Source organism: Balaenoptera acutorostrata, chromosome 6 (assembly GCF_949987535.1).
Source record: "Balaenoptera acutorostrata chromosome 6, mBalAcu1.1, whole genome shotgun sequence".
In the NCBI taxonomy this organism is placed as follows: domain Eukaryota; kingdom Metazoa; phylum Chordata; class Mammalia; order Artiodactyla; family Balaenopteridae; genus Balaenoptera; species Balaenoptera acutorostrata.
The window spans coordinates 54,805,052-54,818,462 of NC_080069.1; the positions used below are offsets into that span (position 1 = coordinate 54,805,052).

A 13,411-nucleotide genomic window follows, 5' to 3' on the forward strand; every position below is an offset into this window, starting at 1 on the left:
GGGGCCTTTGGGAGGTCATGAGGGCAGGGCCCTCATGAATGCAATTAGTGTCCTTATAAGAAGAGAGAAGAGAGACCAGAGAGCTTGCTTTCTCTCTGCTCTCTGCCATGTGAAGCTACGAGGAGAAGGCAGCCATCTGCAAACTTAGGAAGCAGGCCCTCACCAGCACCAGGTCTGCTGTCACCTTGATTAAGGGTTTCCCAGCCTCCATAACTGTAGGAAATAAATTCTGTTGTTTAAGCCATCTGGTCTATGGTATTTTTGTTATAGCAGCCTGAACTGACTAAAACGTTCTCTCTTTTCTGCACAAGAGCTCACCAAAACAGCAATTTACTGCTTCCAAATTGTAGATAATAGAATTGTCACTATGTATGTATACAAAATAAAATTTAAAATGTTCGCTATGGTATACGTGAAACTAATATAATGTTATATGTCAATCATACCTCAATAAAAAAAACAAATGTTGGTTATAAAATTGAACTAAAAGAAACTACTTAGATTTGTGGATTTAAAGGAAGGTATGTTCAATTAAAATATTCACAGTTTTTTTCATATAAGAATCTTGCGATAAAGTGAAAAACAATCATTGACTGCCAAATTTATATTCTGAAGATGATATCATAAACATGTTCACTATACATTTTGAGTTTCAGAAATTCAAAGTTTTTATAACTATCATAAAAGTTTTGCAAATATAACTGTATTTGCATTTGAAATATAATAAAATCTTAGCTATTCAGCACTCTTTGAGAATGAGTCATTCTTAAGAACCAAGTTTTTCAGATAGTTGCAAACTGCTCCTTAAACTTGTACTTTATAAAACCATTTGACAGTAAATTTCTCTAAAACGTATTGTCCAATCTTGGTCTCCCTAAATGGAGTATAGTGCATTCAGTGTATTCTTTTACTGGTCAACGTGAAATATTGACAGATGATGACTTGCCTGTACTTCTAGGTAGGGCCACACCCTCCGTTAGTTCCCTCCTCTTACCTACTCTCCCTTCTCTCTGCTGCATCACCAATTTTTCCTTCTCCACTTGTATTACTCCCCTTAGCTTGTAAACACACTATAATATCTACCATCTTAAAAGAAGCAGCCCTCCAGCTACTGCCCCATTCCACTGCTTCTCACACATCAGAACTCATTTAGAAGAGTAGCTTATACTTATGACTCCAGTTTATCTCTTTCCACTCTCTAGACCCTTCTATAATTTGGCTTTTGTTCCTACAAAACAGCTCCTTCATGGTCACCAGTGACTTTCAAGAGGCCAAATCTAATGCTCAGCTCTCAGTCTCCATCTTTTGTAGTCTCAGAGCAGCATTTGACACAATTGGTTGCTCCTTTCTTGAAACACTTTCTTCCTTCAGCTTTTAAGGTGGCTTTTACGATTCCATTCTCTCTTGGTTTTCTTCCTACAACACTAATCTTCCATCTGCTTTACTGGCTCCCTCATCATGTCCCCCATTTCTAAATGTTGACGTGCTCCAGGGCTCAGTCCTCTGACCTTTTCTCTATCTTTACTCATTCCCCAGATGATCTCATCCAGCATTGTGATTTTAAATGCAGTCGATATGATGATGATTCCCAAATTTATATATCCAGCCCTGACCTTACCCCTGACCTCTAGACTCACAGTCAACAACCTACTTCATATCTCCAAACTGCAGGTCTAATTAGGTATCTAGGCTTAGCAAGTCTCAAACCTGATTTCTACCCTAGACAGACATGCTTTTCTATAGTTTTCCCCATCTTAGTAAATGGGAACTCCATACTTTTAGTTATTCACAGTCAAAATCTTGGAGTTATCCTTGACTTCCATCTCTCTCTCACATCCTTCATTCCATATGTCACCATGTATATTTGGAAGAGTACTGCTAACAGACCACTCCCCAAATTATCATTTTCAGAAGATGAAATTAAAACTATGTGTAAAGGAAAATAGCAAATAGGAAGCGAAATCCAAATTCTTAATCTCTAATCTTAAATCCAATGTCATAACGTTTTAAACTGCATTGCTATTTTTTAAATGAATCTAGGAAATGTAACTTAGAATAGAATTAGTTAACCGTACATGTGTACATGTGCGCACGCGCACACACACACAGCTTCTGCTTTTCTACATATGCCAATTGTTAGTAAATAAAAAACTGAAACCAAGTAACCTTTGAACAGATTTTTATATTAAAGAAACCTGTGGCTACAGGCAAAGCTATTTCGATTCTGGGCACTTTACTTAGATTTAGGCTGCTGCAACATTAATCTGACAAGGTATTCATCACAACCCATGTAACAATTTAAATTGCTTTTAATGTGCCAGCACTTACACATTTCTAGATAATACAGTGGGAATTCACTGGGGGACATCTGCCAGAGAAATTAAAGCCTTGACATGGTAAAATTGCTCCTAATAATGAAGATGTCTTGCGGAGGGAGGAGCAGGGGAGTGGAAGGGTATTCCTTGACTAAATGGGAAAAACTCAATTTTCATTCAAAAGCCTATAAAATAATCAATTATAGGGAAAAAGGGAAAAACAAACCATTTTTACACTGCTTTAGAAAACAATAAAAATATTTTAAAACCATGAATAAATCGCTCCTTCTTTGATCTGGGGAGGAAATAGAAAATACACCTATCACATCTTCAGCCCTTTGCCCTTCAGGCTCATATAGAGGTTAAAATTCCAACATTAAAGCTTTTAAAGTGGTCACCTTCTCCCTCACAGTTCATTTCCCATAACAAATAATGAGCACAGAAAGCCATCCCCTTACCAGAGCCAGGCTGTGCTTTTTTTGTATTGCACCTCCTCAGGTCCTTCTTTTCCATGTTTTAACTGCAACTCCAGCTCTCCTATCCTCCCCTGCAACAAGCACAGCATCAATCAGCATGAAAACTCTATGGCCAAAATTATCTTAAAATTTCTTTGGAAAACACTTAGGTAACAATCCTTTCCCAATTGGCCTTAGGTGTTTCTGATAAGATATCAGATTTTGACAGAGGATGTGTGAGGAGAGAGAATTATATCACTGCTCAGGGATTTCCACATTCACCAAATAAGTATATCCTGGAGAAGTTGTATGTTTGGCAAATTTAGTGCAGAGCACTTCATTTGGGGATATCTATTAAAAGCAGATTTGAAGTCCATAGGTCCTAATCAACAAATCCCCTATATCGTAAAAATCTGCCTGTGTCAGCAGCTGACAATTTCAACTGACATGATACTAATATTGGGGTCTGGGTACCAGTATTCTAACAGAATGGTAGAAATGAGTAGGAAGTATATAACACTTAAGATTTAGGTAATGTATAACAAAAGTTATTCTCAAACAGATGCACATTACATTTCTATTTCTTGACTAAACTTATAGATATAATTCTCAACCTGTACCATGCAATAAAAATATAGCTAATATTATCATCCCTTTAAGGGCAAAGCCTTCAAATATATATTATCTCTTCTATTTTTTTACACTGAGGATTATTTTGACCAGATGCTTTCCCCTCTACTCCATCACCAATTACATTATTTAAATGTAATTAAAATTCTGGTTTATTGATATACCCTGAACTGAACAAGAACTCAAATTGCACATTGCATCACTGAGTAATACCAAACCATTTTCAGAAGTGGTCGTGCGGCTCACATTCTCACTAGCGGTAAATAAGAGTTCTGGTTGCTTCACATCCTCACCAGCATTTGAAATTACCAGGCTTTTAAATTTTTACCATTTTGGGAGGTGTAAAATGGGGCCCATTATGGTTTTAATTTTCATTTTACTGTTTACTGAGACTGAGCATCTTTCCAGATGTTTAATGACTATTTGGGTTTCCTGTTCTGTCCATTTTTCTATTGGTTGCCTTTTTCTTATTGATTTTAGAGTTCTAAGGTGTGCTCTACAGAAGAAAAATTAATCTCTCTATATATTCTAGAGAGGGAAGCAATATACCTTTAGGTTAAGGATGTGGGCTCTGGAATCAGGATGTCCTGACCTAATGCCATTTCCACTTACTTGCTGTGTAAGTTTAGGCAAGTTACTTCACCTCTCTAAGCTTCAATTTCCATTTGTAAAATATAGCAAACACCTAACTCATAGGTATTAGAGCATCACATAAAATAATGTGGAAAAGTGTCTATTTAGTGCAGTGGCTGGTACCAAATAACTGCTACCATTACCAGGTTTGCTGTCAAAAACAAACTCCCCTTATTATCTTTTTATAATCTATTCTCTCACGAATATATCTAAATCCTTCTTGAAATAATTAATATTTTTAATCTGTATACTCTCAAAGAGTAAAAGGTTCCCCAAAATGTAATATCCAGACTATAAAGTTGCATGTCCTTGTTTTTCTCTCATATACTCTCAGTTGCTAGCCTGTAAGCTCATTGAAGAGTACAAGGATGGTTTTATCCATCTAAGGAGTCCCTGTATTTTGCACAACCTCCAGCACACAGTGCCCTGGGGCTCACCAGTTCAGGCACTCTGAGATCTGATGGGCATTCTGTTCACATCCTTCATAGTTTCTATTTACTTCAATCATGTTCATCCCCATCTCCGTGTTTTCAATGATAGAATCCCGACCCTTTCATTCTCCCTCTGTCTCTTGGAACAAGGTATCAGAGGTGATCAAACTGGCAAGATACTGATATTAATATTTAATATTGATAGCAGTCTCCCAAGAGGGTAGGCAAAATATAAAATCATGTTTATTGCCTTCTCTGTTTGTTATGCTTCTTAAATCATACCTCTTTCCTCCTAAAACATTTACTTTCCATAATGCTTTCCCAAAAAAGACAAATAAGAAATTAAAAGGTTAAAAATCTGTTCAGAAATAAGCAAAACACAAAAAGGCCAGTATATGTGCAGCCTCTTGAGAAGGCCTACTCTTCTGATCTCTCCTGTAGCCATAAACCAGTACAACTATTCTATAGTGACTAAGTAAATTTCTCATTTTTTCTTTCTCAGAGTCTCGGTTCTTCTCAATCTCCTCTTCTGAAATGTCTCTAATTCCTTCCACCCAGCCCCTGTTAGGCTATTTATTCAGATCTACTTTGCATCCAATTCTTCACCTACTGATAACAGAGATCCAATGGCATTTAACTCAGTTACCTCTGCTTCTGGTTAACAGCTGTGGTTAAGGAGGGGGGTAGGGTGGGGACACTCACTGGGAGAGAAAAGGCTGAAATGAGATTTTTTTAAAAAATAAATTTATTTATCTTTGGCTGTGTTGGGTCTTCGTTGCTGTGCGCGGGCTTTCTCTAGTTGTGGCGAGCAGGGGCTACTCTTTGTTGCAGTGCGTGGGCTTCTCATTGCAGTGGCTTCTCTTGCTGCAGAGCAAGGGCTCTAGGCGTGCAGGCTTCAGTAACTGCGCTCGCAGGCTCTAGAGAGCAGGCTCAGTAGTTGTGGCGCACGGGCTTAGTTGCTCTGCGGCATGCGGGATCTTCCCGGACCAGGGCTCGAACCCATGTCTCCTGCATTGGCAGGCAGATTCTTAACCACTGTGCCACCAGGGAAGTCCTGAACTGAGTTTTTTGGATTGCCTGTAGATTCCAATTATTAATTTATCTATTCCTCTTCCTTTGTAAAAAAAATCTTCAGCCTAGGTAACCACAAGCTTGCTGATTACAGTGAGCAAATTTTACCTAACTCTAAACCTGCACATTAAAGACAAACAAACAAACAACCTTTACAAATGGTCAAAGAGTAATCCACTAGGGGTCACAATTCCTGACTGGTTTTGATTTCAGATTATTGTGCAGCCAGCTGACCAACTCAGGAAACAAGTATCTGCAGTCAACCTGTTTTAACCCCTCTGTCCTGTCTGAGGTCCTATTCAGCGTCCCTAAGGGCCCTTTAACCGAAGTCTGGAGACCTTACCCTCCTCAGTATCCCACAAGGGCAGCAAGGTAAAGCCGACTTGTAGAGGGCACTTCACCAAAATGGACTTGGAACTGTCAATCAACTCGTATCTGCATTTTTCAACTTAATGGGAAGAAATCCAAATACCTCCCCATGTCAACCACTTTGATATGCTTATAATTCAAAATCCGACATTCTTGTGGAAAAATTAGATAAGGCTGGAAGCTGACGCCTAAGCAAAAGCCACTAGAAGTGTTCAAATTGCAAACATTCACATTATAGTCAACCTCTGGGAAATAATGTAGAATGCACCTTTTAGCGTATCTCCTAGGCTTATTGAATAAAACATGGCTCCTCTAAATGATGCTCTAGTCTAATGCTACGAAATATGTCTAACACCAGATGGAAGTAACTATACCTCCTGTACTGAACGAAGAGTTATCCTCCAGGACGGACATTCTTGATATAGATGAGGAGTTTGGCAGTTGCTCTAATTCTTCTAAGATCCCATAAATTCTGTTTAAGTGTGTGGGCTCATTTAAAAAGACTTGTTGAACAGTTAAAATGCATCAGCATACTTTCAAATAATAGTGATAGCCTAAAAAGCACTGCTGTACTTTTCAAATAATACTGAAAATCTTATTATAGTCCCTACTTTGAGTTTCACCTCTTAATCCCCAATTCTCAATGGAACGAGACTTATTAGAAACCCAAAGGAAAGAGATTTTAAGTGATAAATAAATAAAGATACACACTATCACCTACAACAGTAGAAAGGCAGAATAATTGACTTGTGTTACTAAAAATACTCAGCTGGCTTTTCATAAATTGATCTGTCCTCTAAAATATTAAACCAATTTGCATTATTTATAACAACTAATGAACGGTGTTAGGGAAAATGCATGATGCAGTGGCCAAGGCTGAGGCTCTGAAATCAGACAAATCCAGGTTAAGTTGCAGTTCTCTCATTTTGTGCAGTTTGCTTTGCTTTCCTAGCTAACCCTGCTTCCCCATCTATAATCCCATTCTACATGAGGTTAACAACATCCACTTCAAAGAGCTTCTGTAAAGATGACCTGAAATACTATACACTAAATGTTGGACAGACACTAGTTATTTAATAAATGGTAGCTCTTGTTATAAAAAAGAAACCACCGAGGGTTTTTTTTTAATCAGTTGCTTGTCATCTGCATGTTATACCGTAATCCTATTCAATTTCGCCTTCTTTATGCTAAGAGCTAAATAAAATTCTCAGTACATGCTGCAGGAGGAGTTGCTCTTGCCGGCTCCAGGTGCCTATACTGGAGTACATCCTCTATTAAAGCATCAAAGATTTGTACTGGCATTGCTAGTGGACACGTTAGTCTCCTGCACTGGACCGGGAGCTCACTAACAGGAAGGAGTGCTTTATTCCTCTTTCTACCCCACACACCCGGCACAGGACCTGGCCAGTAAAGGACGTTCCATAAATGTTTGGTGAAGGAAAACACTGCAAAATTACAAAGGGAAAAATGAGTGTGCGAAAAAGTGTATACTCTGATGAGCAATCTCATTCTTCTTGAATAAAAACTATAATTGGTTAAGGGTGTGTATGGGTAATTCATTCATTCACTTATGCATCTACTCAAAACAAAGTGGCCAGATGCTGCTGAGGATAAAAAAGTGTGTAAGCCAAGCAAAAGGGAACAATGGTTCCAAGGGAGTGTCTTTAAAATGCAGATTCCAGTTTAGTTTGGCGAACCATCTAAAAACACTGTTGTTCAGAGTAGGGTTGATAGACTGAATTAAAATCGCCTGGCAGCTTGGTAAACAAGGAGATTCCTGATCTCCTATTCAGTTCCAGTGAACCAGAATCTCTGAAGATGCATTAGTACTTTATAAATTCTAGAATGAATATGTTGTAGCAAGGTTTTAATTTGAGAACATCAATGCTGAGATGCTTAGTCATTCCTCCGGCCCCGCCTCTATCCTTTAGGACAGCTGTTACCTTTAACAATAACACCTCATTTCCTAAGCCTTCATGAAAATCTTATTTTGGGCCATAAATTACTTAAGTAATTTAGATTTTTTTCTATCATCCTTAACAGAGAATTTTAAACTAGGAAAAAGGATTGAGTTAGTAGTTTTTTCCTTATGTTATTAAATGTTCATATATTTCCAAACTGAATAAAAATTATTTCTAATTTTAAAAACTCACAAGCTATAACTTATAATATTACTGGAATAAAAGAAGTCAAATTGAGTGTAATTCATTTATTTAGTGAGCACTAAATATGTTTTAGATACCATGTCAGGTTCTAGAGACACAACAGAGAGGAAAACACAGCTTCTGGCTTTAAGGAACAGAGCCAACTGGAGGGAGGCCCCAGACGTATAACTAGGGTGATAAGGGCTTTGAAAAGGGAAGCATGGGTTCTAAGGAGGCACACAGAGCGGGAAGGCACACAGATAAAACCAGGTAAAAAAACAAGTAGAAATTTGCCATTCCATCATGTGCCCCTTTCACGACTATGACAACTATAAATCCGAAGTGAAACTTACTCCTGGAATTGAGAAAAAGGGAAAAGCTGCAAAACCAGCCTTGAATAGGCAGAGAGGGAGTGGCAGTGCTTGCAACAGAAGGAACAGTGTAGGTAAAAGCCAAGAGGTTAGGGAAGACATGCTGAGTTTGGGAAAACAAAGAAATTGAGCAAGGCCGAAAATTCAGGGGAAGGGTTGAGAGACAAAGCTGGAGACGTAAAAGCAAGTCCAGCTCGAGAGGGCGCAGGTACAGGATGAAATGATGAGCTCAGTTTGGGACACGCTCAAATTGAGGTGCTGTGGGACAGCCGCGGCGGACATCTGGGACAAGGAGAGGTGTTCACAGGGCAGCAGGACATCGGAGAGGAGCGCTCGAGAGGCAGCTCTGGATGGAACACACATCTGGCGGGGGGCGGGCATCACATTGAAAATTTAAGTGCAGTTATGTATGCATGCCTCACGTTCTTTTACGAGCAAAAATAACCGTTGCCTTTTTGATAGTGCTATTTTCCTAAGTGCTCTTACACTAAATACGTACTTGTAGTAAACCTTAAGAAAGAGACACGCCCTAGAGCAAGCCACTCCATGGTTTCATTACCTGTAAAATGGCATGATAAGCACGAGTCATATATGCGAGCCAGGCCTGTGGGAGAAAAATTGCACGGTGCCACTCAGAAAGCTGGATGTGAACCTGTGGGGAAAGTGTACCATGACATAAGTTAGGCTGCACAGTATTAAAACAGAAGAAAATGAAAACTGTATCATCAATTCTCTCTTTCCCTTCATTTCTATGGTCTGGATTCTAAAACAAACCAAATCAGTCTAGGATCAGAACCACAAATAAGATCTTTTGGATATTTTCAAAGGAGGGGAGTTTAGAGTCCTGTAAAAACAAAACACAATAAGCCTGGAATTTTCTAAATTAAAGCAAATAAAATCCTACAATAATAACAAGTTAAGATGTATGTGTAATACAAATATGTCCTCGAAAATCAGGGGGAAACTCTGTAAAGCCTCTTGCCAATGTCAGGAAACTAGGTATTGTCTAACAAATCCCCCTAGTAATTTTAAATAAAAATAAATATTGCTCACATCTTGGACTTCCAATATGACAATTTCTGCAGTAATAAACTTAAATTGCCAACAGAAATATCATGTTGTGTAGAAACCAGGACGTTAAGAGCATGCAAATGAGTCCCGCACACAGCAGTTGTGCACACCACTAGATAAATGCCCTTTAATCAGCGTGGGTAAACAAGAGAAAAATGATATATGCCAACACCGAAATCCTGTTTCTGAAGACAGGCCCAGACAAAACATCTGGTTTTCATAGTCATTTCTGTTTCTACCTATTAGTATACTGCTATCTTGCGACAAATCTTCCCAAGGTCTGCTTCTGTTAAAGAAAGATCACTCAAGAAAAAATAGTCACAGTGCATCACATTTCACGTTTCCTGTAACTCATCGCATCTAAACTCAAACAACGGAAACTGTAGTCTGTGTCTTACAGACAAAAAACAACAACAAACACACAAAAAGGACAAATTTCTACATAATTACACCAGAATCATGATAACTACAGTGTTTAAAGAGATTTTACTGTATTATAGGAATTAATTTTCTCAAGTGCTTCGTGATGGGGAAGAGAACAGCCTCTCTGAATACAGTTGGTTTCCATGGCTTCTGGTATTTTCTTTAATCCCAGTCTTAGTGTGGGCCTACTATACGCAAGGGACTCTGGAAGGATGTGAGGATTATAAATCGATCAGTATCTGCACAGAGTTCAGAAATGCGCAGGGAGAGTCAGAAATGTACACAAATAGATTATAAGGCAAAATTATGAAGCATCTATGGGAACAAAGAGATCAGTCTGTCTGCAATCTAGCACTCCTCATCCCACTGCTTCTTTTTTAAAAATTAGATACTCAAACTGTATGAAAAAGATACTCAGATCATGAAATGAACCTAAAAAAAAAATATAAAGTCAGATTTCTTGCTTTTCTGATTAAGTAAGTACTCACTCTATCGAGTAGGGTAGGAGGAGCCTTGTCAACATGCTAACAAAACTCCTTGAAGGAAGGGGCCTACCAATTCCTGCTTCTTCTCTTGTTATCCAGGAAGCTGTGGAGGCATTAATTAGTCCTTGGCCTTGCTCCCTGTTTCCAAAATGTGGGGACTTCCCTTTAGCTTTTTCCTACCCTTTTCAAAAAACACATTAATTATCTTTAAGTTCCATTTTGAGACCTGGATTTCACAGAAAGGATACAAACACCACAACCAAAACTTTTATCTCTTACTTCAGAACTTCAAAATATTTTAAAATTTTGCTGCCACATAATCCATGGACATCATTGCACAACTGAGAATATCCACAGTCTCAGCAAATTGGCAAAAAGAGCACTGGATGTTCTTGGAAAGACAATGATCTCAATTGGCTTCTTAAAGTGGAGTTAAAAAAAGAAAGTAATATGAAAAAATGTAAAGGAACATGAGCAAATCAAATGCTGAGCTTCTAAGAACAAAGACTGTCATGCCAGGAAACCTATTTACAAGGAGGCTATAAACCGAAGGTTAAAGCTAACCCTCTTGCTGCTGTTCAGACCACATCTGAAGGTGGGTGCAGGGAAGCAGTCATGTTTGAGCCTAGACACCTGCCTGAACTCCCCAGGTTCTATGAGATTACACCTAGTCTTAGTGTTCTGTGGAGTTAGCTGTGACTAAACCTCTTTAAAAATGCACTTTCTCACTCTTTCCCTTACAGAAGAGAGACTTAGAGAAACAGCTTAAACATAGTCATGCCCTTACTCTCCAGTTGTGTTACAGGCAGAAAAGACTTCCTTGACCATGTTTAACAAAAACACATTTTAGGATGTGTTCAGCCACCCCACAGAGGTTAATGCTGCTAGGCTGAAAAATATAATTTGCATTATTAAAGTATGAAAATCATGTATAATTTGCTATACTGGTGAGATGGCTTTGAAGGAAGCCCAATCAACAAAGTAATTCCAATCATGAAGTTTCAACCCTGTTATTCAACAGATGATAAAGCAGGGTTCCCAACCACTGAGCACCAAGTTTTAATTAACACACGGAATACAGTTTTTCTAAGGCTAACTATGTATACCCTTGCAGTGAATGACAGGTGTCTAATGGACTGCTGAGGTGAGCAGCTTCTATGACTTAGGGAAGAGTAAGAGTTTCTATGTGTAAGAGGTAGTACTAAGTATAACGAAACATTACTGCACGTGCCTAAAAAAGAGACTACGTTAGGGAAATACGCAAGTAGGGTAAAGGGGGAAAAGAAGGATGATAAGGCAAGAGTGGGAACAGGAGCAGGTCACAGGACTAAACAGGGTGGTCAGGGTATCTCGCTGAGAAGATGAAGCCTGAGTGAAAAGTTGAAGGAGATGAAGATGTAAAGACAAAGGTAAGTACTGGCGGGAACGTAAAATGGTTCAGCTGCTGTGGAAAAGAGTTTGGTGGGTCCTCCAAAAGTTAAACATAGAATTACCAAATGACCCAGCAATTCCACTCCTAGATATATACCAAACAGAACTGAAATGACATATTTAAACAAATACTGTACGTGAATGCTCAAGCAGCACTTTCACAGTAGTCGCAAGGCGGAAATAACCCAAATGTTCATGAATGAATAAACAGATAAACAAAATATGATAAATCCATAATGGAATATTATTTGGCCATAAAAAGGAATGAAGTACTAATGCATGCTACAACGTGGAGGCACCTTGAAAACATGATGTGAAAGTGAAAGAAGCCGGACACGAAAGGTCACATGTTATATGATTCCATTTATATTAAATGTCCAGAATAGGTAAATCCATAGGGAGAGAAAGCAAGTGGTTTTCAGGGGTGGGGAGGAGGTAGGGAGAGGAAGAAGTGGGAGGGAATGTTTAATGCATACATGGTCTCATTTGAGGGTGATGAAAATATTTCGGAACTAGACAGGGGTGATGGTTGCACACTGTGAATGTACTAAATACCACTGGATTGTACACTTTAAGCTTTAAAATGGTTAGTTTGATGTTATGTGAATTTTACCTCAATTAAAAAAAATACCACAAGGTAAGGCAAAGGTCCCTAAAGTGAGCACGTGGCTGACCTGTTTCAGGAACAGAAGGGAGGCCAGGGTAACGAGCACAGATAGAGTAAGCAAAGAGGAGAGTGTAAAAAGAGAAGGCTGGAGAATTAACAGGAGAAAGCAGGGCCTTCTAGGTCACTTCTCAGGACTTGCCTTTACTCTTACTAAAGGGGGAGCCATTATAAGGTTTTGAGAAAAATGACACGATCTAATCTACATCGTAAAAGGATCACGCTGACTGCTCTGTTGAGAACAGACTGTAGCGGGCAAAGGTCAAAGCAGAGAAATCTACTCAGAGGCTCCTGCAAAAATCCAGGTAAGAGATAGTGGTGGCTTGAGTGGTAGCAGTAACACTGTACAATAAAAGTTTCCGAGTATTTAGCTGTGTAATTTTTCCACCCTACCCCAAATATTAAGTAAAATGCCAATATATAAAACAGAAAACAGAGAAGCAAAATGTGTGTAAATGAAGTAAGGATGAAGGCTGAGGGCTTGGCGTTCAGCCCTCTTGATCATCTGAGTCTACTTGTGGTGGTCCCTAGCACTCTTTAAAACACAGTTTTAACTAGAGGGACATAAAAGAGATCAGTGGTTGTCAGGAGATGGGGGAGCGGGGGAGGAGCTGACTACAAAGGAGCATGGGGGGATTTTCGGGTGATAGAACTGTTCTCATCTTGACTGTGGTACTGATTAGACAAATGTGTTCATGTCTCAAAATTCATAGAACTATATACTAAAAGGGGAGAAACCTACTGTATGCATATAACTCTAAAATAAAATTTAGAATACATAGTTTGAAAATGGCTACTTTTAGAACATACACTTCTCAAACATTCACCTCCCACCATCTAATACCCTCTGTATACTTCTTTGTCATCATCATTCAAAATCCACTCTTCCTCTTATCTTTCCTTTTCCTATCAATATTA

The 13,411-nt window shown here is 38.8% G+C and overlaps 1 protein-coding gene across 6 annotated transcripts in view; it reads right to left on the bottom strand.

Annotated features, from left to right (window-relative positions):
* The window catches only part of FOCAD (focadhesin), a 311,339-nt gene that overhangs the window by 78,410 nt on the left and 219,518 nt on the right, over positions 1-13,411 (bottom strand). For 5 of the 6 annotated variants that reach the window (XM_007176810.2, XM_057547663.1, XM_007176811.2 and 2 more), the window contains 2 exons: positions 8,979-9,071; positions 2,774-2,862 (listed from right to left, as the gene is read on the bottom strand). In XM_007176810.2, the coding sequence (XP_007176872.2) occupies positions 2,774-2,862; positions 8,979-9,071 (182 nt within the window). The remainder of the gene's footprint in view (positions 1-2,773; positions 2,863-8,978; positions 9,072-13,411) is intronic. The other variant, XM_057547662.1, reaches the window with a different exon arrangement.